Source organism: Mus musculus, chromosome 4 (assembly GCF_000001635.26).
Source record: "Mus musculus strain C57BL/6J chromosome 4, GRCm38.p6 C57BL/6J".
In the NCBI taxonomy this organism is placed as follows: Eukaryota; Metazoa; Chordata; class Mammalia; order Rodentia; family Muridae; genus Mus; species Mus musculus.
In genome coordinates this window covers 94,716,607-94,742,313 of record NC_000070.6, presented here as the reverse complement: position 1 = coordinate 94,742,313, position 25,707 = coordinate 94,716,607, and the positions used below count along the sequence as shown (strand labels likewise).

At 41.0% G+C, this 25,707-nt stretch overlaps 1 protein-coding gene and 1 long non-coding RNA gene across 5 annotated transcripts in view; both read right to left on the bottom strand.

Moving 5' to 3' along the window:
• Tek (TEK receptor tyrosine kinase) overlaps positions 1 to 3,228 on the bottom strand; it is a 135,891-nt gene extending 132,663 nt beyond the window's left edge. For 3 of the 4 annotated variants that reach the window (NM_013690.3, NM_001290549.1, NM_001290551.1), the window contains exon 1: positions 2,622 to 3,025. In NM_013690.3, coding sequence (NP_038718.2) covers positions 2,622 to 2,673 — 52 coding nt within the window. In that variant the 5' untranslated portion in view covers positions 2,674 to 3,025. Of the gene's footprint in view, positions 1 to 2,621 lie in introns of all 4 variants that reach the window. The other variant, XM_006502930.3, reaches the window with a different exon arrangement.
• Positions 3,229 to 9,749: 6,521 nt separating this feature from the next.
• Gm40205 lies at positions 9,750 to 20,711 on the bottom strand. The gene is made up of 3 exons (XR_867910.2): positions 20,047 to 20,711; positions 19,015 to 19,127; positions 9,750 to 9,894 (listed from the first exon to the last, which is right to left on the bottom strand). It is a non-coding gene; the product is annotated as a predicted gene, 40205 (long non-coding RNA).
• Between the last annotated feature and the right edge of the window lie 4,996 nt (positions 20,712 to 25,707).

The window sequence follows — 25,707 nt, the reverse complement described above, 5'->3', positions numbered from 1 at the left end:
TCTAAAAGGACACAGCATAGTCTTTTGAGATCGACTTGGATAATTTCTTTCCTCCTGGAGAGATGTCATAGAAAAATTAGACTCTTCCTGGAAGTTCTTTCAGGGTAGGGCTAAGGGGGAAGTGCTAACAAGAGCAATGGTTGGAAGGGAGAGTTTCTGTAGAAGGCCAGATCTTCCCTTGGAAAACAATCCCAAGAGGTGTCCTGATCCCAGTCCAAGGAGAAGGCTCCTGGGACCACTTTCCTGACCTTACTATTGCGTTTCCTTTGCCAGCCCAGACAACATCTCTGTTATCTCTGAATCCAGTTGTTTAAAATGTCACACAAGACAGGAAAGACAGCTGAAGATGTGTGACCTGAAGACTTCCTATCAGTGTGAATCATATAGGACATCCATGATGAAACAGAAGTGGTGTTTTTTTTTTTTTTAAGTGTACACAATTCTTTAGAGCCTGCAGCCAGGTTTGGTGTAGATATGGAATTAAAGAGGGGGTAACACTGCTAAGTTCTATGAGAACTTGTTTGCAAGCTGAAATTGGCAATAATACTCCAGTGGAAGGAGCAAGCGCCAGAATCTGAGTTGTTATGGAAGCCACAAACCTCTTCCAGTTTATGCCTTAGCAGGCTGCTTTGCTACCCAGAGCAACCTTTATTGAGGCAAATACAGAGTCTTTATTCTTCCATTATGTTTGTTCAACAAAAAAGGAATATCAGGCCACCAAGTAGACTAGACATATAAGCTCTATATCCCCTTCCACATTAATGAAGTACACTATTAGAGTCTGACTTGAAGGAAGAACTCCTGAGGCTGTTTGTGTGATCACCAAGCCTCACTCAAGTTCATGGAAGCTTGGGTACAGAATGAAAGTCAGGAATTAACAGAGACCTTCAGCAGAAACCAAGCTTTCTGTGTTCTACTTTCTGACAAGAACATGACCTCCTCCTTCTTGTCATCTTCGCTCCAGAAATCAGTTTCTAGCATCAGTGAGACAACTGTTTTGGAACAGAACTTTTTTGTATGAATTCATGACAACTTTTCTAAACTTATTTGTAAAATGCCATAAAAAAGTCACTTAAGGAGAAAGACTAAGTTAAAATAGTTCTGTGTATGTGTGCGTGCACATACGTATGTGAACATACTATTAGTTTATTTAACTTAAAACTAAGTCAGAGCAGAACTAGATACTTGGACTTTGTATTATTATAGTCTCTGGTGTAAAATCAGTCCCATATTCTATAACGCTGATCAGTGTGACTTGTGGAAAGCAAGATGAAAGTGAGGAACCATAATTATTATTTAAAAGTACATAGTAACAAAGACATCAACCTGTCTCTACATTAATATAAAGACGAATCCAAATTTACAGCAATATATTATGCTGTTATGTTAATTATAAGTAAGTTACTACATAAGTAATTGGCACCATCTTAGATACTCTTTCAGCAATTTACATTACTCTTAAATATTATTAAATTTCTGATATGTTGGTTGTTGAAATCAAATTGAAAAGTTACATGAGAAATTGCACACAATTATCATACTTTACTGGGTTAAATTTTTTTGAATACTTAACAAAATATTTAAACATATAGAAAAATATAAAAGTAACATCAAAAGTATTTCTTTGTATCAAATGCTATACTATATATAGCCTCACCATTAAGTTTGATAAATTTTCCCAAATTCATCTCCTGTGTCAATTACATTTTTATCATAATAATTAGAATACTTCCAAACCAATTCGGGGAATCCTATGGCAATGATAATGTGTCTGTGATCTGCAGTTTGGGTCCCCATGTTTCTCCTAGCATGGTTTACCTATGCTGAGTGAGTTACAAGGCACCCCACTGTGTAGAGCCTGTGATACACATACAGAACCCAAGCTCATCCTGGCTGCCCTCTCTAGAGGTGCCACTACAGGACTTGGCAAAATACTGAATCCGGTGAGCTTGGTAATTGACTACATTTTAGTTAGCTTGCTAGGGCTAATCTTTATGTGAAACATCAAAAAATTAAAGTCAGTGGCATAGCCCTAACTCCTGGACCCCTACCTAAAAGACGAAAAGCCCTTAACTGGACTACTGAAATTAAAAAGCATGGAGATACACAATCTTTACAGAAAAGTGGTCTTGTTTTTAGTTAACAATGACGTTTTTGTACATGGCTAGGTAAGAATTTTGTTTCTACCAAAAAAAAAAAAAAAAATCATTGAAGTCTTTCTTTAAAGTGATTACAACCCAAATTTGTTGTTATGGATAAGAAAACACCAGAATGAGAGGCAAGAAAGAATACTCCAAAAAAAAAAACAAAACAAAACAAAAAACAAAAAACAAACAAACAAAAAAAAAAACCAGATCCCTTCAAATAAGGTGACTTACTCAGTCCTGGGAGAGACCGTGCAACCCAGGAGGCAGCATCTGTCTACAAGAGATGGCTAGAAAACCCAGCTGGTGCCGCTGGAATCTGAACTTCAAAACCGTTGCCATGTGTAAACTGGAGAGTCTCAGAAAAGCAGTGTCAGGGTCACCAAATCGAAGGTTTGGTGAGAGAGAGAATGGCGAGAAGTCACTGTTGTTAAAACATGACACACACACACAAATAAACATCAAGCCAAAACTTACCATAAAGGAGCAAGCTGACTCCACAGAGAACTAAGCCGGCTAAAGAGTCCATACTTCCCCAGATCTCCCCATCCAGCGTCCACAGATGAGCATGAGTCCCTGGGAAGCTTTCAACAACTCACAACTTTGCGACTTCCCGCTCGCATGGTCCACTCGCTCTTGTTTACAAGTTGGCGGCAAGGAGAAACACCACAGAAGCAGGCGGTAACAGTCTCATTTCTGTCTGAGCACAGGGAGGGTTAAGTTCCTTTTTCCTGTTTCCTTTGCAGATTAGGATGGGAAAGGCTGTATCTTAAAGGCACTTGGTATCAGCAGGGCTTGGGGCAGAGCGAGCCCTATCCATCTTGCCCTTCATCCAAGGCTTATCTTCTGCTCCTGCTCCGGCTCCTGCTCCTGCCTTAACTGGATTGTGGGGCAGAGGGATCTTTGTTACAAGTAAGGTCCTGGTCAGCATTTTCAGGAACAATAGGGGTATCCTCTCATAGGCCAGGAATTGAATAACAAGCCCTCCACCTATGTATGGTATGCGATGAGGACCAGCCCTTGCAGGCTAAGCTGTTCTCTGGGGTGCATTTGGGATCCCTGACAGAAGGGGCTTTGGGGCACGGGGAGCAGCACTTGCTCTCCTGTTTTTGTTTTCACTCACAGGGTTTGAATTGGGCAACAAAGTTTCCTGTGATGAGAAATCATAACCTGGAAGGCAATCAATTTGAGGGAGCGTGGTTGAGGTCAGCTCTCAGCGGAGCCACTAGAGACCAGATTCCACAGCCATTAGCCTATTTTCTTACACCCAGATCGCCTGCCTGTTGGCCCTGAGCCCAAATATACGCATGCTACTGGCTACAGCTTTAATTTTTATTAGCATTTCATCTGAGTGTGATCTAATTCGTTGGAGAACTTGGCACAGGAAGATTTTAGTAATGTGAATAATTTCATAGTTATTGGCAAACAGAATTTCAGATGCAAATTATATACAAAAATATGGGAGAGGCACTTTTTAAGAGAGTGACTTGCTCTACAGCTTAGGCAAGCCTGGAACTAGCCTGGAGCTCATGATAACGATGCTCCCTCAGCCTCCCGAGTGTTGATACTACAATCATAAACCACACTCTTGGATTACTCCGGAGATTTTTAAATAATCAGGCAGGTGAGATGGCTCAGCCGGTAAAACCAAGACTGAGTTTAATTCAAAGCCCGTGTGATGGAAAGACAGACACCTGAAAATGTGCACCTCCCATGTGACCTAAATGAATACACACATTCATAAAAACTATAAACAACAAAGTTATAAATCATCTCTATAAAGACCCAACAGAAGTGATTATGTCTACAGGAGCAGAGTGATGGATGAGTGATGAATTCTCCAGCAAGCTCAGGCACCTGAACCTTCCTTACCCAGGTGATCACTTGCTCTCACTGGGAATGAAGCAAGCATGCCACTAGACACACGACCTTGCATCAAGGAAGGACTGCCCCTCCCTTTCCCACCAGCCACAGGAAGAGACACGGAGGCACTGCTAGTCTTGGTGGATTTCTGCCTTAGGTTTTATCACTTCAGGGCTGATCTTGAGTGCCTGTAATGCTTCCAATCTGCAGGGGTAGATAGCTCAGCTCTGTCCTCAGGCACAGCTGAGGGCAGACCCTGACTCAGCTGTTAACAGGTCAAGAGCAGACACTGAGGACTAGTAATGTTTCCAACCTGAGGAGTGCATAGCCCTGTTCAGTCCTCAGGCACACCTGAGGGCAGACACTGGCTCAGAGGTAAGATTATGATAGCTATTTCCATTCCAGAGACTTTTAAATGGCAATAGTATCTCCTTCATGGGTTTTGGTTTTGTGTTTAAGACAGTGTTTCATTATGCAGCCCTTACTAACTGAAACTTAGATATTATAGCCAGCCTGCAACCACCCGCCCTCCTGCCTTGATTCACCAGATGCTGAGGTTAGACGTGTGGATCTTCACACCCGACTCTCCATGGGTGTTTTAAAAACACTATGAAGCCAGGAGTGGTGCAAACATATGACAACAACACTTTGGGAATGGATTAAGAGTTCAAGGTCATCTTTGACAAAACAGTGAATTCATCATAAACTATATGAGGCCCTGTCTCAAAACTCTAAAGAGTCATATTACTATGTTAAAGTATCTGGCACTGTGCCTAACATCTTGATTTTCATTAGATCTTAGTAAGCTTCTTTTCATCTCTTCAATATGTTCTTTATTAAAGTCCAAAGAACTTCTGCCAAAAAGGCATTCTATAGAATTCTGAAGAAAACTTTAAGCTTGGTATTGGAAAAGAGTCTCAGAATAAACTTTTTGGGTTCTAATCCCAGCCCTGCTGTAACCATTCCCAAGTTATCCTGTTTCTTCATTTTTTTTATTAAATTATTTTATTTATTTAATTACAAATGTTGCCCTCCTTCCCCGTCCCTGCTCCCAGAGTTTGTTATCCACTCCCCTTCCCCTTTGCCTCTGAGAGGATGCTGTACCACCCACTCACTCATTCCCTCCCTCACTCACCCATTCACATCCCCACCCCCACCCCCAACCCCCACTACCCCACACCAATCTCCACCTTGTCCCCTCCTTGTCCCCTTCCCTGGGGCATCAAGTCTCTAGAGGATTAGGCACATCCTCTCCTACTGAGGCCAGACAAGGCAGTCCTCTGCCAGGGACCACAAACCAGCCCATGTATGCTCTTTAGTTGGTGGCTTAGTCTCTGGGAGCTCTGAGGGTTAGTTGACACTTGTTTTTCCTATGGGGTTGCCATCCCCTTCAGCTCCTTCAAACCTTCCCCTAATTCTTCCATAGGGGTCCTGGACCTCAGTTCAAGGGTTGGCATCTGCATCTGTCCCAGTCAGCTGCTGATAGAGTGTCTCAGAGGACAGCCATGCTAAGCTCCTGTCTGCAAGCACAACATGGCATCAATAATAGAGTCTGGGTTTGGTGCTTGCCCATAGGATGGATCCTAAGTTGGGTTGGTCAGTCTCTGTTTCATTTTTGTCCCTGCATTTCTTTTAGAGAGGAACAATTCTGGACCAAATTTTTGAAGGTAGGTGTTTGGCCCCATCTCTCCACTAGGGGCCCTGTCTATCTAAAAATCAATCTGGTGGTTCCTTAGAAAATTGGAAATAGTTCTACCTGAAAACCCAACTATCCACTCCTGGATATATACCCAAAAGATGCTCTACCATACCTCAAGGATATGTGTTCCACTATGTTCATAGCAACCTTATTTATAATACCTAGAAGCTGGAAACAACCCAGATTTCCCTCAGCTGAAGAACAGATGCAGAAAATATGGTTCATTTACACAATGGAATACTATTCAGCTACTAAAAATTAGGACATCATGAATTTTGCAGGCGAATGGATAGAACTAGAAAATATCATCCTGAGTGAGGTAACCCAAACTCAAAAGGATATGCCTGGTTTGCACTCACTGATAAGTGAAACATTAGCCAAAAAAGTACAGAATACCCATGATACAACTCACAGACCATATGAAGTTTAACAAGAAGGAAGGTCCAAGTGAGGATGCTTCAGACTCATTTAGAAGAGGGAACAAAATAATCATGGGAAGCAGAGGGAGGGAGGGACCTGGTTTAGAGAGAGAAGGGGGAGGGAAAGGGGGCAGGATCAGGTGTTGGGTGGGGCGGGGGACAGGAGAGAAGCCCAGAATGCCAGGAGAATGAATGGAAATACGCAGTTTCAGGGCTGGGAAGCAGCGGGAACCTCTAGAAAGTCCCAGAGACCTGGGATGTGAGAGCCTCACAGGAATCAATGGGGAGTGACCTTAGCTGAAATGACCAACAGTGGAGAGATGTAACCTGAAGAAACCACCTATTTCTTCAATTATAAAACCTAAAATTTTTACAATTTCTCATCTGGATCCATCATCTCATGAGTATAAGAATTATTAAATAACTGGTCTCACTTCCCGCATCCCCAGGACTGATCTCCCAGAATCTTTAATCTGGGTGATTCTGACTCAGTACCAGTGTCACAGTGATAGCCTGTTTGATGTTGGGTGGGACTGGGTCAGGGGTGAGACAGAGTGACACAGCACCTAGGCTGGATGGAGACTTGTGGCAATCCTCCTGTCTTGGTCTCTCAAGTGCCAGCATTACAGGCACAAGCTACCACATGTGGCTAATATGCTCTGTATAAAGACCTGGAAGCTGAGACATTGTGAAGTCCACTGGCCTCAAGCCATATAAACCAGGAATGGAAAACCTGGGAAACATTGCCAAGCCCTTACCTTCTAGACACAAGCGTCCACTGTGCGAGATGGTCACTCATCAAGTCTTCATTGCTCACAGCCTCCCCTGGCAGTTATTTTCTTCTCCTTTTTTATATTTGTTTGTTTGCTTGTTTGTTTTGTAAATCTTTGTTTGAGCAAAGGTCTTGTTACACAAACTAAGCTGGCCTGGGATTTTTGATCTTTCTGCCTCAGCCTAAGTGGTTACATTATGGGCATGTTCTGGCATGCCTGGCCCTGTTGACTTTCTCCTGGGATGAAAGCACAGCCTTGCAGCATCTACTGGGGTGGCTTACTCTGAAAAGCAGCCCAGTTTCCTTTGCCATGCTAGTAAGATGTATTGTTAACCCCCAAATAGTAGTCAAATTCTTTCCTCCTCCATTTCCCGGAAAGATTGGCTTCACCTCTGTCTTCCCTCTGCAGTCCAGAAAAGATGCTGATGTTTAATTAATTCTCCATTATCCAGGAAAATTATGTAACTTTCATACTCTGTAAGAATAATCCCATTTGTTTCTCTCCATCATTATCCAGAACGGTGGGTGACTCAGTTTTTTTCTAAATGCTCCTGGGTTTTGTTAGCAGCTGGTCAAAATGTTCTCTGGGACATCAGCGTGTTTAGGATGTGGTATAACTTACAGGTATAAATTGAAGTTAATCATGGGCAGACATTCCACGATCCTCTACCTGAGATAACTGCTCCTTGGATCTCGGAATGTAGAGAACCAATCAAAGAACAATAATGAGAGCTTCCCAACACACTCGGGGCCCATATGTCTGGAGAGTTGACGAGTAATAGCTTTGGAAGTTTTGAAAAGGGTTGGCTTACTGACTGTCACTTCCATCTCTGGACATGCTGATTTCCAATGCCTAGTGTAGGGTGCTTGGACATGCTCAGAAACCTTCCTTAAAAGCTGGGTATGGTCATCATTAGTGCATCTCTAGTCTCTGAAGAGCCTTGTTGACAATGTGGGAATCAGCTGTATACCCTAAGTTGCTCATTCCACTGGAAAGGTGGAGATGCTGCCCTCACCTTGCTTGCTGTCTTTAGTTCTCAGCTTCTAAAGGGTCTTTGAAGACCACTCAAACTAAATTAGGTCTCCCCACTAGTTTCCTGTGTTCCCCTTCATATCTTACATGGTACTAATCATACATTTTTGCCTATCTTTTTATGTGCTCCTGTGCTCTCTAACTGATTACATCCTCCATGAGATTGGAAACACACCTGACTTCTTCACCACTAAATCTCCAAGACTTAGCACACACTGTGAAGGTCATATAGTGGTTCTTTTGTAAATTAGGTTTCATTGTGGCATTTTCAAACATAATTAGCTTTTGTTAATTCTCCTTCTCCCTTCCACCCTTTTCCTATTCCCATGACCCCACCTCATACCCTTCTATCTCCCTTCATAGTAGGTCTTATATAAATATTTAGTGAACTGATAAAAACTAAGGTGCTACCATTGTTACTCATATACTTACGTCAAGAACAGGGCTTTGAAGTCAGGCAAAGCCGTGTATTATTTGTTGAGTCTGTAATATACTATCTGGTGATGTGGAGGTTTGAATTCAGACCTCTACACTTCAGATGCCATATCTTTTACATGGGAAGAAATAACAATTTGTATCAAATACAGATTGAATAAAGGCACTTTATGGCTTCCTGCTTTACCACCACCACCAGCAGCAGCGGCACCACCACCACCACTGGATTGTTTTATGATGTTTACCAAGCAAAAGTCAAAGACCAAAATTCATGGTCTAGAAGCATTGTTGGTAATAATCAAAACTAGGAAACAATGTGAGTTGCAAAAGAATGGATGCCTGCCCTGGTACAGGATGAATGCCCAAATGCTAGAGTACAAGGTGAAGCTGATGGATATGGAGTGGTGAAGATGTTAGGTATGGTGATTAAAGAAAGACCTGGTGAAGTCTTTACACAATCACATATACACAACAAACATGCTGAAACCTTAAAGTGAATGTTTCTGTGATATAATGAGCCAAAACTGACCACTGTTACTCTATTCTTCATGTTCTTCTCCAACCCCAATACCTTCTAAAGTAGTGGTTCCCAACATGTGGGTCTCAACAGCCTGGGGTAAAATGACCCTTTCACAGTAGCAAAATTAGTCATGAAGTAGCAACAAAATAATTTTTACAATCACAATATGAGGAACTCTATTAAAGGGCTACAGCATTAGGAAGGCTGAGAACCACTGTCCTAAAGTAATGGAGATATATATATATATATGATGGATTTAAAACATCTGCTGGCAAATAGAGTGAATCCAAGTGAACCTTGCCTTCAACCAGTCTTGAGTAGTCAGATCAGGATCTACAACCTGGATCATAGCCTGGACATTCTGCATTCTGCTGGTCAGTGGCTCTAAATCTTGGTGTTATCACCTCTGGCTTCTTACAGACCTCCATGAAGCTTTCTGTAAATCTGCAGTACTTAACAGTGACTAGCAGCAAAGGAAGGGCCATCAACAATCAAGTCCTGGCCTTCAGCCAGACCAGGGCAGCTAAAGTGGCAACACCCACTCTGGGGCATGGCTATGGAAAATACCTGACCCTCTAGACTGCTTTACTGAAACCCTGTCAGTAATTGTGGGCACTTTCCCTTCCTTTTCTTTCTCTTTCTTCTTCATTAATCCCTGTTTTTGTCTCAAGCATTTAGCCAGTAAGTGATACACTAAGTCCTTGGAAGAAGAGACACAAAAATAGATGATGCGTTCTTTGCTTTTGAAGCTCATAGTTACACAAGCCAGGGACTGCATCATAACAGGAAAAGTTGAAGAACAAAACCAAGCATTGTGTGATTAAATGCCAGAGGGTGGTACAGGCAGAGAGCGGATCTGTAGTTCTATGCTTTGGTACCCTTCAGGCCATAAATCACCAGTTCACATACCATTTTTTGTCCTCCTGATGTTTGCTAGGAACAGGTGGCAACTTCTCGGATACAATTACGTCCCTTAAGGCAGAAGCTTAGTGCTTTCTTTCTGATGAACCTGTGTTATTCAAGCAAAGAGGGACCAGAATGACCTTCAACCGTTAGGAGACAGAAAACTTCAAAAACTAGCCAGGCTTGGCGGAGTAGGCCTGTGATCCCAGCTACTCTGAAGACTGAGGCAGGAGCATCACAACTTCAAGGCATGCCTGGACTGCACAGTGAGCTCAAATCCAGCCTTGGAAGATTAGTGAGATCCTCTTTGAAAATAAAATCTTTGGAAGGGGAGGAGGAGGAGAAAGAGGAGAAGGAGGCAACAATGTTTGCAGTGGCAGTGACAGGAAATATATCTCAGGACTAGAACTCCTACTTTGTTCTTAGTGACCTTTGGTTCAACTCCAAGTAATGAAAAAGAAAGAAAGAGAAGGAAAGGGAGGGAGGGAGGAAGGGAGGAAGGAAGGAAGGAAGGAAGGAAGGAAGGAAGGAAGGAAGGAAGGAAGGAAGGAAGGAAGGAAGGAAAAAGAGGGAAGGGGAGAGAGTTAGATAGACAGTGAGGTGAGGGAGAAAAGGGAAGAAAGGAAGGGAAAAAGGAAGAAACAAAGAAAAAGAAAAAACAAAGTTCAAAATAGAGGATGTAGTTTAGTGGTAGAGTGCTTGCCTAATACGTACTGTAACTGGGGAGATGGATCTTTAGCATAAAAAGAAAAAAAAAGTAATGAAAATACTCAGATTGGGGGTGTAGCAAGTCCCGGTATTTTCTTTAAAAATATAAATCTTTAAAATAAATATAAATTTAAAAAAAAGGTCTGCTCCTACTCATCTTTGAAAATAGAATTCAGAGGTTCCTTTATCCATGAGACATTCCTGCAGTAATAACTGATAATATAACAAATACTGAACTACATCTCCATAGTTCATCCACATTGTAGCAAGTTGACATGTGCATCTTTTGAGCATATATCCTAATTTACAGATCTCATTACTGGGATCACTATGAACAAAGTAAGAGTTCTACCCCTGGGATATATTCCCTGCCACTGCAAACATTGTTGCCTCCTCTTCCTCCTTTTTCTGTTGTGAACAACTCCAGTTTCCCCCAAATCATTCTAATCTCAACTGGCCTCCCGTATCCACAGTAAAATACCAGTTGTTCATATTATCCAGCTTCAGACATGAACATCAAGATGAATGGAGCCACAAGTCTCTCAACCTCTAGCAAGTCAACTCCTTTTATTGTGGCAGGATCAGAAATCCAAGAATGAATGGAAATAGGAAAGCTTTCTTGAAGCATAAGCTAGACATAGATACCTCGTTGCTTCTGAAACTTTCTTCTGTTACTGAACTTCACAGCCAAATCTAGATCCAGAGTGGAAAAGTAGACCACCCTTCCCCAACTCACACTGCTGAGATCAAATTCAGGGCCTGGAGCTTTGCTGCTGAGCTCTAGCTCCAGCCCTAAGCTCAACTATTTGATATGAAGACTTAAAAAAACATAACCCAATGAAAGACAACCAGGTAAATATATAAACACTGACTATTTCTTAGTCATTTTTATTCAGATACAATTTATATATAGTAAAGTCTCTGCTTTTGAAACCGATAGTAAAAAGCACATACAGTATAATTGACCATGATAACTATGTTAAGTGGCTGAGTAATAATGCTAAAATTGTTGGATCACAGATTTTAGAAATTTTTTCAACATTTGTCTATGATTGGCTTCTTTCACTTAACATGATGGTCATAGTCATTATCAACCCCATTCATTTTGCTGCACATGGAAAGGTTTTATTATTTGTGGGTGAATACTCCATCATGCGGGTGTGTGTGTGTGTGTGTGTGTGTGTGTGTGTGTGTGTGTGTTACAAATTCTTCTTCTACTCATATGTTGATGGACAACTAGGATGATTTAATAATCTTAGTAACTGTGAATGTTGCTGCTGCAGTAAACACGAGTATTAAGAAATCTCTTTTTTTTTTATTAGATATTTTCTTTATTTACATTTCAAATGTTATCCCCTTTCCTGGTTTCCCCTCCAAAAATCCACTATCCCATACCCCCCCACACACCAACCCACCCACTCCCACTTCCCTGTCCTGGCATTCCTTTATACTAGGGCATCAAGCCTTCTTAGGACCAAGGGCCTCTCCTCCCATTGATGTCCAACAAGGCCATCCTCTGGTGCATATGCAGCTGGAGTCATGGGTCCCTCCATGTGTACTCTTTGGTTGGTAGTTTAGTCCTAGGGAGCTCTGGGGTACTCTTTAGTTTATATTGTTGTTCATCCTATGGGGCTGCAAACCCCTTCAGCTCCTTCAGTTCTTTCTCTAGCTCCTCCATTGGGGACCTTGTGTTCAGTCCAATGGTTGGTTGAGAGCATCCACCTCTGTATTTGTCAGGCACTGGCAGAGCCTCTCAGGAGACAGCTATATCAAGCTCCTGTCAGCAAGCACTTGTTGGCATCCACAATAGTGTCTGAGTTGGTGATTGTATATGGGATGGCTCCCCAGGTGTGGCAGTCTCTGGATGGTCTTTCCTTCAGTCTCTGCTCCATGCATTGTCTCTGTATCTCTTCCCATGAGTATTTTGTTCCTCCTTCTAAGAAGGACTGAAGTATCCAGACTTTGGTCTTCAATTTGGCAGTTTCTCAGAAAATTGGACATCGTACTACCTGAGGACCCAGCTATACCACTCCTGGGCATATACCCATAAAATGCTCCACATGTAATAAGGACACATGCTCCACTATGTTCATAGCAGCCTTATTTATAATAGCCAGAAGCTGGAAAGAACCCAGATGTCCCTCAACAGAGGAATGGATATAGAAATGTGGTACATTTACACAATGGAATACTACTCAGCTATTAAAAATAATGACTTCATGAAATCCTTAGGCAAATGGATGGAACTAGAAAATATCATCGTGAGGTGACCCAATCACAAAAGAACACACATGGTCTACACTCACTGATAAGTGGATATTAGCCCAGAAGCTTGGAATACCAAAGATACAACTCACAAACCAAATGAAGCTCAAGAAGAAAGCTCTTTTCTATGCTGATTTCATTTACTTAGGTATTATGCTGGCTAGTTTTGACAGGCTAAAGTCATTTGGGAAGAGAAACCATTAACTGAGAAGATGGTCCTAGCAGATTGGCCTGTGGGCAAGCCTATGTGGGCATTTTCTTGACAGTAATTCCTGTGGAAGGGCCCACTCTATTGTGGGTAGTGCTACCTATGGTCAGGCAACCCTGACTTATATAACCAGGCTGAGCAAGCCATCAGGAGCAAGTCAGTAAGCAGCATTCCTCCATGGTTTCTGCATCAGTTCCTGCCTCCAAGTTCCTGCCTTGAGTTCCTGTTCTGACTTCCCTAGATGATGGACTACAAACTATAATATGAAATAAACCCTTTCCTCCCCAAGTTGTTTGGGGTCATGGTGTTTTATCTCAATGATAGAAAGGAAACTATATACACAGGATGAGCTACCCGGATCACATGGTAGTTCTAGTTGTGCTTTTGAGGCTTCTCTATATTAGCTTCCCCAGTGTCTACTAAGCTGCCTTCCCACCAACAGTATCTTAAGAGTTTCTTTTCCTCCACATTTTTGCCAGTATTTGTTACTTGCTCAGCATTGTTTTAGATGTTTGTGTTTCCTCACATCCTTATGTTTGTTTTGAACTTCATCTGCTTTTTTAGAGAAACATGATAGTAATTGTCAGCATTTCTTTAGCATAATCATGTAGTGCTATATGTCAACATCACAGACTAAACACGACCTGAAAAAGGATGATGGCAATTCCATCCTAACATGGAAGGGAATCTCATGGGTCCTTACCTATAGACAAAGAACTACCAGCAACTAAGGAATTCAGAGAGTGAGAAAAATAGTCTTTCCCCATGAAAAGCCTCCCAGTTAGTTATCCAATATCAAGCCATCAGTCCTTAAATCATATACTTATAAGTAACATTATACAGACTGAGATGGTTTTGTGTGTGTGTGACACACACATATATGTGTGTGTGTGTGTGTGTATATATATATATATATATATATATATATATATATATATATATGTGTGTGTGTGTGTGTGTGTGTGTGTGAATATATATATTTGTATATATACACATATATGTGTGTGTATGTATTTAGGTATATATATATATATGTGTGTGTGTGTGTGTATATATATATATATATATATATATGAGAGAAGGAGAAATGATGTAATTCTATTTTAATTTTTAAAAATTATTAATAGATAAAGGGAGAATTACCTTTGCTCCACCCACAGATTTTGAAATGTTTAATTGTATTTTGCATAATTCAAAATTCCCCTTTATCTCATGAATTTAGAAATGTGTTTAGTTTCCAAAATGCTAGGGATTTTTCAGACAAATTTGGGTAAATTATTTCTAGGTCAGTGCTGGTATGATTACAGAACATGGATTGAATGCTTTAGCTATTTTAAATCTGTTAAGGTTTGTCTTATATCCCAGAGTGTGATCCCTCTTGGTCTATGCTCCAACTCCATTGTCCCTGGAATGCTCTGGATTCTTTTATTTAGCTTGGCTGCTTCACTAGTGGTCCTCTAGACCATATTGACTTCACCTCCATGATTTTTTGTTTCCAATTTCCAAGAGTGGAAAATTAAAGGTCCCACTTCTAACTACATACTACTGTTATCTCTTTAGTTGTAACAATTTCTCTCATGTGTTTTGTAAGTCGTTGTGTAAGTATATTCAAATTTAGGAATTTGCATTTATTCCCTCTCTTGTTAAGATGATCCATTTATCCCTGCTAAATATTGCTGTCTTCCGTGTTCCTTACTTGGAAGCATTTAAAATTAATTATGAGGGCTAGTTTTTGCTATTGGTGTTTAACACAGCAAACTTCTTATATTCTCCATTGTTTTAGTTTCATTCAGACCACAGAGGTACACAGAAAGAATCTGCAGCTTGAGACTAAGAGTTTTGCTTACCAGAGGAACCATGGTAGCAGAGAAAGGACAGGCTAGTGTTTCTGACTAGTGAACCAATAACATAAGTTAAAATACCATAGTATAAAATAATAAATCAAATAAGGGTGGGTGTGGGTGCTTGACAGAGGATGAAATACAGTGGAAAGGATCTGGCCAGAGACAATTTTCATTAAAAAAAAAAAACAAACAACAAAACAAGAAACAGCAAAACCAACAAACAACAAACACAAAACCACGGTCCACTTAGATCCCTATCAAAGTCTTTAAGAACCAATAATGAAAGGTTTTGAGTCAGGAAGTGTTGTGACCAGATTTTCGTCGTTAGATCACTTTGGGAGTAAGGGCATGCTAAATTTTTAAAACTTGAAGCTAAGAAAACTCAGTCGATGAATGTTGACATGTGACATTTAAAGACATGAACTAAGACTCTATGGCAGCATTAATGCTGAAGAGAACTGGGGATGGAAAGACAGCTCAGTGGTTTAAGCCCTTATTTTTGCAAATGGTCTGGGTGCCATCTCTAGCATCCACACGGTAGCTCACAACCATCCATACCTTTGGCCCCAGAGGACTGACACCTTCTTCTGGCCTAAGTGGGCAGTAGACATTCATGTGGTACACAGTTATACATGTAGGCAAAACACCCATAAAATAAATAAATCTTTTAAAAAATTAAAGTTGGGGAAACTTGGAAATACTAAGACAATAAATATTGATTTTAATGACCGCTAGAGGGTGGACTAAAGGGAGGAGCCCTGAGCTAGTCCTGGGTTGCTCTTGTGTAAAGCATTGTAAAGCACTAACACAATGCCTAGAGTGATCACTATCACCATCATCCTCATTGAACACAACGCACACACATCCCTCCCATAGGCAAAGTTGAGTCTGTCTGATGTAGCACTTGGTCTCTTGAGGCAGAACCCTTGCCTCCCAATCCTTCCTTCATTATTAGACTATAAGCTTCCCTATAATAACAGTTCTGCTTCGCTTAACTCTGTCTCCTGCAGTCACTTCCATAAATACTCATAGTGCTGCAGCGTGAAATACAGAGACTTGAAGATGTTTTGAACTGGAGTTTATTCTGATTCTTGCGAAAGTAAATGAAGACATCTCAGTCACTGAGCATGTAGGGGTTTGTTCAGTTCTGTGTTGTTAGCCTGATAGCTTACATGTCAGGGAAAGCTCCCTAATGATAGGATTTATAATATCCATATGTATGTGTCCACGCATGATACTGGAGATATCACCACCAAGCTACTTAGAAATATAGGCTTGTCACTGTAAGAATAGCTAAACAGCATGCCTCTGAGAACTAAGTAGCACCCCAAACTTCTAAAGACCCTGCCCAAATCAAAGACCCTCCCTTTGAGTTCACAGGGAGACTAGAAGGAGACTCTGTCAGACCACAGAGAAGTCTCCTGCCTTTCATGACTCACCAGTTCTGTTGTGAACTGTTGGCCAGGACTACTGCACTCTAGAGAGCGCATCCTGCCAAGCTCCCTGGTTTTATCTGGGGCCACCGCCCTTTACCCTCTGCACTGTAGGTACAATAGCCTCCTCTCTTTTCCTGGCACATCCAGGCTAATTTCCCACAAGACATCCCGCCCTCCTGGCGTTATGGCAACTTCTCTCTTTGTCTTAACAGCTCTCTCTGTTTATCACTTCAGAGAAAGGGACAAAATGTGGGGAAGGGGGAAAAATTCTGAATCTGGAACACTTAGGCTGTGTGGAGGCTCCTCAAGCACATGGTGTTCCCAAGAGAGCCATCAGCTCCTCCCCTTGAATGCTGAGATAAAGGGACAGTGGAAGTGGGGAATCTAACAAAGACAACCAAATCAGAAACTGACTTTTCTTAAAGGGAATTTTCCTCCTCCTATATTTTGCAAAATACCTGAGTAGGAACATGGACCCCATACTGCCATTTTCTGCTGTCAAGTCTGATTTGAATTGCCGACTATGATCTGCATTCTAACTGCGTGTTACTAATGATTGTGTAGCTGTTAACCTGCCTCAAAGGACAGACTGCCAAAGCGAGGGGCGTGCTGCACACTGGTAACCTCAGCATTCAGAGACTCAGGCAGAAAGAAGGATCAGAGTTCCAAAGCAGCCTGGGCTCCACTGTGAGACTACCTCAGCAAAACAAGAAAAACAAAAGCAACCCAGAGAATTCACATGTAGGGAAAATGCATAGTGTTTTATATGTGTTTAATTTGAAATGTTGCTGGCAAACCCATAAACAATCTGTAAGCATATGGCCCTGGCAGCGTTAGCCAAACTGGCCAGTCTACAAACTGAACAAAACCATAGGCTCTCAGGAAGCACAGTATAGAACTCTAGTAAGAAAGAAAGGCCTGGAGTGAGAAAAACTAGACATATGTGCCCATTCCCACCCTTCCCTATCATATTCCACAAGATACTAGAGGGTCAGCCTCCTTGTGTAATGTTATTCTGATAGTACTTGTCTCGTGAGCCTGTTCAAACACCAAATGAGATAGTGCAGGCACAGTGTTTAGCACACTGCTTGAGTTATGGAGAAAAAAAATAAAGGAAATGGAGAAAGAAAGAGAGAAAGAGAGAGAGAGAGAGAGAGAGAGAGAGAGAGAGAGAGAGAGAGAGAGAGAAAGAGAGGAAGGAATGAAGGATGGAAGGAAGAAAGGAAGAAAGGAAGAAAGGAAGAAAGGAAGAAAGGAAGAAAGGAAGAAAGGAAGAAAGAAAGAAAGAAAGAAAGAAAGAAAGAAAGAAAGAAAGAAAGAAAGAAAGAAAGAAAGAAATGAATATTACTGTTTTGGTAAAGCATTTTAAATGAAGTTAATGGCCATCAGTTGCACAGAGCTCAAAAGAACCAATCTCAGTGACCCATGAATATAAAAGATGTAAGCACCAACAGCTACATTCACTTAAAACATCAGTGATCCCAAGAGGAAAAGAGCCACCATGATCGAGAGAAGAGCCACAATATGTGCCTCTTGCACCAAAACCTCCTTCAGCAACAGGAAGTCCTTGCTCTGCCACAGCCTTAGTTGTGTGTGACCTGGTCAGTGAATGTGCTGTTCACTGCTCCCCTGACACCTGTGCCACTCTTGTTTCTGTTTCAAGCACCCGCCTTGAGCTCCTTCCCTGGTCTCCCTCTGTGATGGACTCTGAACCTGTAAACTGAAATAAACCCTTTCCTTCCCTAGGTTGCTTTTGGTCATGGTGTCTATCACAGACAGCAACAGCAAGCAAATAAGAAAAGCGTTCAAAGACATCCATCCAATGAAATACTAGCCAGTGATACAAAGGATGAGGCATCAAGCTGGGCAGAGACGTAGGTGACTCTTAAAAACATATGACCATATGAAACAAGTAGCCAGGTGATTCCCGTTATACAGCATTCTGGGAAAGAAAAACTACAGTGACGTGAAAATTATTATAATAATAGAGAAAAGAGCAGTGGTTGCCAGGGCTTGAGGAATAAGTACTAAACAGAACACGGTAGATTTGTAATGCAACAATGAAATTCTATCTGGCACCATAATCATAGAAAAATAGCTTTACACATTGTCAACGCAAAGAACTTTTCAAATAGTAAAAGTCTTACAGCATGTAAAATCTTAGAAATTAATGCCTGGAGCTAAAGGGTGGAACCAAAATATAGCAAAGAACCTAGCCATGATATAAACATCTGAAAAATCCTCACTGGGGTGGGGAGAAACGGAGGAATCTCTTATGATCTTAAATGGTAGCATTTCAAACATCTGACCATGAAAACCTCTTAATGTCAATAAGCAGAAAGTGTTCATATTTCCTAGATATGAATACTCAAAGCTGATGGTTAGTTATAAGACATTTATTGGCACAAAGAAACCTTCATGATAGAATTACCCTAGGTTTTCAGGGTTATCCTAAAAGCATTCCATTCACCCTGTAGTTTCCAGAAACCTGTTTACACCAGAGTAAGCAGACATTTCTCTCAGAATCTAGGGCAGGCACTGCTGTGTTATCTTAATCTTCCACAGCCACAAAAGATAGCAAGTTCCATTCCTGTTCTACCAAGAAACATTCCATAAATAACACCCAAGATCACAGAAAGTGGTTTATCTTCAATGAGTCCTTATTGAAAACAAGTAAGAGAGTGAATGATTTAAGCACTGCAAAATTCTCCAAGGGTTTCTTAAGAGTGTCTAAGGGAACACACCATGGGTTGAATACTACTTACAGAAAGTTCAGGAACTGCTCACTGTCCCACCAGTGATGCTGGAGAGATGTTGTGGGCTTTAAGCGTGGACTCAACACAGGACAAATGGATGAAGGCGACAAGAGTTGAGGATACTGTAGTAGGCAAGGCAGATGTAAATATTGGGCAGAAAGCAGAAAGAAATTTAAAACATTTTCCCGGACTTCCTGCCTCTCTCTCTCCCTCAGCCTCTCTCTCTCTCTCTCTCTGTCTCTCTCTGTCTCTCTCTGTCTCTCTCTGTCTCTCTCTCTCTCTCTCTCTGTCTCTCTCTCTCTCTCTCTCTCTGTGTGTGTGTGTGTGTGTGTGTGTGTGTGTGTTTAAAATAAAGTCTCACTCTATAACCCAGGCTATATGGCACTGTGTGGCTTGGACTAGCCTTTGTACTCATGGCAGTCCTTCCTGGTATCACAGGTGAGAGCCACTATACCTACTTTCTTTTTGTTGTCTTCTTTATCCCTTCCCTCCCTGCATTCTTCCCTCTTCCCTTCTCTCCCTTCCCACTTCCTTCTATCCCACTCTTCTCTGTCTCTCCCCTTCTCAATTTTCATAAGCTCTACAATCTATGCCTATTAATTTTATGACTTTCAACATGTAACTATTTCACGTCCTTCAACATGGTAACAAAAATGGAAACATCATTGTAAGAACAAGAAGACCATTAACGTTTCTCAGCTATTACATAGCATGTGGCAGAATTGGGGTGTAAAAGACATGGAAGATTCTGGGTTCTGTCGTCTACCTACCACATGATTGACTTGTTCACAAATGATGGGCTCCTCTGTAGAAATTTATTACATATTTTTTATTAAAGAGGAACTTAGTTAATAGGTTCTCTGTTTTGATTTCTCTACAAGTACAAAGTATAAGAAGCACACAGCTCTCAGGCTCTGCTTTGCCAGAACAAGAGTCAGGTGAAGAGGAGCAGGCTTGGTTCATGTTGAATTTGTGTCTCTGGTAAGGAATCTTTGGGTTTTCCAGTCACCCTCCCAGAACAACAAATAACAGAGAACCTACTTGGAACTTGGACAGATCTTGTGAACCATTTCCATGTATAGTTTATTAGTTGCAATTCTAATGATTTCTTTCTTCTTCCAGTCACAGGGCAATGTTGTCAATTGCCTCTGTGTCAGCCAGGAATCCTCTGTGTGTTTCCTTGCTTGAGAGTTTAAATTATTCTAGCTATTACTCTCTTTGAAGATTCAGAGTTGAGATAAGAGATAGGCACTTCTTAGTTCCATGATGTATAGGATGCTGGTGCCTGCTATCTTCTCTTCTCTTCAGTGCAATGGGAGCCTGAGGAAGACCAGGCCCAGGGTATGAACAAACTGAGAACTGATGACAAGAGACAACTTAGTGCTAAGGAAAACAAACATTTTCTTTTTCACAGGATTTAAGAAAGGGTTTCTTTACCTTCTTATGAACATTCTATCCACTTAAATTGCATTCATGCTTATAAAATAATTAACGAAACAGAGTCTGTTTAATCATTTCAAAAACTGCCAAAACTCTCTGAAAAACATATTATAAATAAATGTGTTCAAAGATGCCCTCATTCAGGACAGTAATTATGATGCAAAAGAAAATAAAAGTAACCTTCTCACTTCCTCAGTTTCCCCAAGTACTCAGACATTAACTTAATTACACACGGAGAAATTTATGTTTAAGGGATATTTTCATATTCATATTGGTAGAATAGCTTAAATTATTCTTGTTATTTATAAGTTTATATGTACTTTGTTTTAGATTTTATCCTTATTGTATTTTAAAATTAGTTTACTGGGCACTAATTAATCAGGCTGCTCTTCTAGTGAAATGAAGAAGAATCTGATAGTTTTGTTTGTAGAATTTTAAACAACTTCCTATTAACCAATTTTAAACAATCAACTTTTTAAAAGACATAGTCTTACTGAGGAAGCCAGGCTGGCTTTCAGCCCCACCCTCATAGTAGGCTGTCTATTTTAAAAAAGAACATGCAGATTATGTTAATCTTTATTATATATTATTACTTTGCAGAAAGCTAGTATTTCCTAATACAAATTACTAATGGAGATGTTTTAAAATAACAATTAGCCTTTGGTAGTGTTGTTCCTTCTGACACAATTTGTCTGATAATTATATTTTAGAAGGCTTTTTAAATTTATTCCAATCTATGGCATTTTATAACTTTTATCTTGTCTTATTTTTTGAGACAAAAATGTCTGAAATTCTATGTAGATTAAGCTAGCCTTGAACTTGTGTTTTCAAGTCTCAGCGTCCCTAGGCCTGTTCCACTATGCCCCACAAATCATATTTTAGCTTGCCTCTTACAAAGATGCACCGTAAATGTTTAAAAAGGGCAATTAACTCTGGCGCATCCAGGCATACCTAAGGTCCAGTCAGCATCATCTGGACCTTCATCCTTAGAGCCTGGCCCTCCTTGGCTCACCACTGCCAAAAGGCTGAAGATGCTTTGGAATGTGCTGGTGTGCCGCACAAGACAAAGACCCAGCTAAACGAAGCCAGAGAATTTGAAAGGAAAAGTGTGCAATGGCTAGTGACTGCGTCTTACCAAAACGCTCCGACATCCTGTTACGGGACAGCATTCTCATAGAGGGAAAGTCAGCTCTAGATGAAAGTGAACTTGGGAACTTTTCTATTTCTGTAATCTTTCTTCCTCAAGTCCCCTGCCCCGGCCCCATCCCCCTGTCTAACTTCACTTCCTAGTCACAGCAATTAAAAAAGAGGATGCCTTTCAATGGAATGCTTCTTTGTTTGAAACTTCCTTACCACTGTTTATTGTCACTATTACCATGTGACTGTTGTGTGTGAGTGACATCCTCTACAAAAGCTGAATTCTCTGTATTTCTTGCTGCTAGGGATCTATCTTGCTGTTAAAATTAGCTATTAAAATTTTAAAATGCAAATGAACTCCTAGCTGGCAATCCACTCACAGGAACCTATCCCAGAGAACTAAATGCATCAGTAGATAAGGACATTCTAGGGTGTATATGATAGCTTCATCTAGAGTGCTGCAATGAAGTCAAAATGATGCCTAACACTCAGGGAAGCAATGGCCAGATGATTCTCTATCCAATCCTAGAACACTGTGTGACTATTAAAAAGATAACTTTGAGGCAGGGTCAAAAAAAAAAAGATAAATTTGAGTTTCACCCAAAGAATAGGTTATTTCTCCTAGGTAATTTCATGGAGAAAATATTGACTACTTTGAATTAATAAGTTTTAAAGGCTTTTATTTATACATAAGTATGTAGAAAAATACACCTACTTAAAATATAGGGGACTCTACATTTTAGGGGACCCTACATGACTCTAGGGGAAAGTAGACGGAAACATACTGAGATGTTCCCATGCATTGACATGGGAATGGAAGTTAACAAGATGTTGTTAAATAAAAGGCTTAGGCAATAATATTGAAACTTGCCCAACTATATAATAATTGGTCAGAAATAGTGATGGAATTGGGGCTGGAGACTAGCACAATAATAGCCTTCATCTCTGCAACCCCAACTGGATAACCTGCACCATACCCAAAACAGTAGGAAATAAACCATTAGGGGAAATTTGTGCCCACACAGAGAGGTATTGCTTACTATACTGACACTAACCTAAATGTCAATCAAAATTTAAGTCTAGGAGGCTGGAGAGAAGGCTCAGTGGTTAGAATGCTTGTTGCTCTTCTAGAGGACTCAAGTTCAGTTCTCAGCACCCACTGCAGGTGGCTCATGACTGCCTGTAACTCCAGTTCCAGGGGATCTGATGTCCTCTTCTGGCCTCTGAGGTCACTCGGCAAACATGTATACACATTCCCACACAGAGACACACATGCACGTAAAAAAAATTAAATTTCAAATTTAAATTATTGTTAGTGGGTATGATATATGTATACTTGTGTTGTATGTGTGTGTGTTGTGTATGTGATATGTGTGTGCATGTGTGTGGTGTGTATGCTGTGTATGTATGTTTGGATGTGTGTGGATGTGATGTGTGTGGATGCGTGTGTACGTAATATGGGTGTATGCATGTGTGTGTGTGGTGTATGTGTATATATGTGTGATGTATACGTATGTGTTTATGTGTGTGTATATATGTGTGTGTGTGTGTGTATCTATAAGTGTGTATATCTATGTGTATGTTGTCTGTGTGACATGTGTGAATGCAGGTGTGCAGGTACAACATTGAGCATGTATAGGTAAGAGGACAACTTTTGGTTCTTGTTTCACCTTCATGAGGCAAGGTCTCTCTTATTGCTTCTGGTCCCCTGAATACTCCAGACTTTCTGGCCTATGTGCTTTAGGTTAATTCTCCTATCTCCACTCCCCTTCAGCTGCAGTTGAATGCTGGGTTCACAGATATTTGGAATACTGCATCTGGTTTTTACATGGGGATCCTAACTCATGTCCTCAGGCAAGGGGTTTTATCCACCAGCCATTTTCCCAATCCCTAATTTGTGTTCTTAAGAACATAAAGCTGATTTGATGGGGAATTTGTGAGGACCTATAAGAAGTTAGGGAAATGGGAAAGAATAATGCCAAAAAATACTGTATGAAAAAATTTTAATTCAATAAATACAAAAAAATCCTTTTCATCAAAAATGGATGGCAAATACTACCTTATTGAAAGATAACGAAATGGACTGAGAAAAGATATTTACAACAAATAACATATAGGATCAAAATGTATAACTGTGATTAAAAAAAAAAAAAAAAGGCTGGACGCTGGAGAGATGGCAGAGCACTGGCTGCTATTCCAGAGGACTCAGGTTTAATTCCCAGCACCACATGGCAGCTCACACCTGTGTCTAACTCCAGTTCCAGGGCTTCTGACAACCTCACACAGACATACATGGAGGCAAAATACCAATGCACAGAAGATACAAATAAATTATTTTTAAAACTGTGATAAGAAAACCTCTGAAATTAAAAAAAAAAAGTGGTAAAAAGTTAACAACACATAGAGGAACAGATAATTCCAGAAGGAAAAGAATGTCCGGTCCTGACATGAAACAGTGCTGGGCGCTCAAGTCATCCAAAACCAGGTTAAAACAATGTTGTTTTAAACATTAAAGTTTGAAAATGGGAAGTTCAGCACAGCCTGCTGAGGGAGACCAGATGGAAAGCCTGCATTCCCTGTGAACGCAGCAGTCCACAGCTACTTTATAAAACGTGTGTATAAGGGCACGGGAGGCACCAGGGCAAGGCAGTGCTGGGAGCACTGAAGCAACTTAAATGCCAGTTAATAGGACAGTTTAGAGAAGTCACCTGAGGTCATTTATCACGAGATACAACAGAGCAGTTCAAACACGCAAAACAACAAACTAACATTCAATGAAGTAGTATCCAGTGGGAGAAAAAAAAAAAAGACATAAAACAATTCTATATTTTGTCAATATGCATATATATGATTGCAAAAAAATCTTGAAAAACAAACAACAAATTTAAGGAAATTACTAATTGCTGACTTTGAAACTGGGGAGAGAAACATATCTGATTTGTAATATCTGCTTTTTTTCTCTCTCTTTTTTTTTTAAAAATAGACTCCTGGGAGGTTAGTCTCAGGACTCAATGGGAATGACCTTAGATGAAGCGCCCAACATGGGAAGAGGTAACGTGAAGGGTCTACCTTCAGTAGAAGACAGGGCCTTAAGAGGAGTGATGGCGTTACCAACCCACAATCAGAATTTCTGACCCGGAAGTGTTCTTATCTAAAAGAATTGCAGGGACAAAGATGGAAACAAGACTGAGGAAAAGGCAGTCCAGTGACCAGACCAACTGGGAGTCCACTTCATGGGGCGTCACCAAATCCACCTGACACTACTACTGATACTGTGTTGTGCTTACAGACAGGAACCTAGCATGACTGTCCTGCAAGACGTCCAACAAGCAGCTGACTGAGACAGATGCAGATACTTACACCCAATCATTGGACTGAAGTCGGGGACCCCTGCGGTTGAATTAGGGGAAGGATTGAAGAAGCAGATGAGGAGGGCGTCCCCATAGGAAGACCAGCTGTCTCAACTCACCCATACCCCTGGGAGCTCCCAGAGACTGAGCCACCAACCAGGCAGCATACACGAGCTTGTCCGAGGTCCCCCGACACATATATAGCAGAGGACACATATATAGTAGAGGTCTGCCTGGTCTGGCCTCAGTGGAAGCAGATGTTCCAAGTACTGGAGGGACCTGAGGCCCCAGGGAGGGGGAGAGGCCTGGTGGTTGGGGAGCATCCTCTAGGGTACAGAGAAGAGGGGGATTGGGGTAAGGAATTGTGGGAGGAGGAACGGGAGGGGGCAACAGCTGGACTGTAAATACATTTAAAGTTTTTTTTAAAAACAACAACAACAACAAAAACCAGTCTCCCAGACTAACCCAGACTAGCCTTGAACTTGTGGTTCTCCTGTCCTTGCCTTCCAAATGGTGGGTTACAGGTGCGTACCAGTGTGCCTTGCTGTCGTCATATTTACATGGCCATTTATATCTGCCAAGACAAAATAGCCACAACTTGCTAACCCTGGCTAATGAGCATATTGTTGTTTGTTGTAACATTCTTTGTGTTTACTGAAATTTGAATGTTTTCCAGGACACGTAAAAGCATTACTGTAAGTGCTCTTAAACAATGGTAGGTAGGAAGAGGTCCATTAAAAGACCATTCAAAACAGCAGTGCGTTGCATCTAGAGG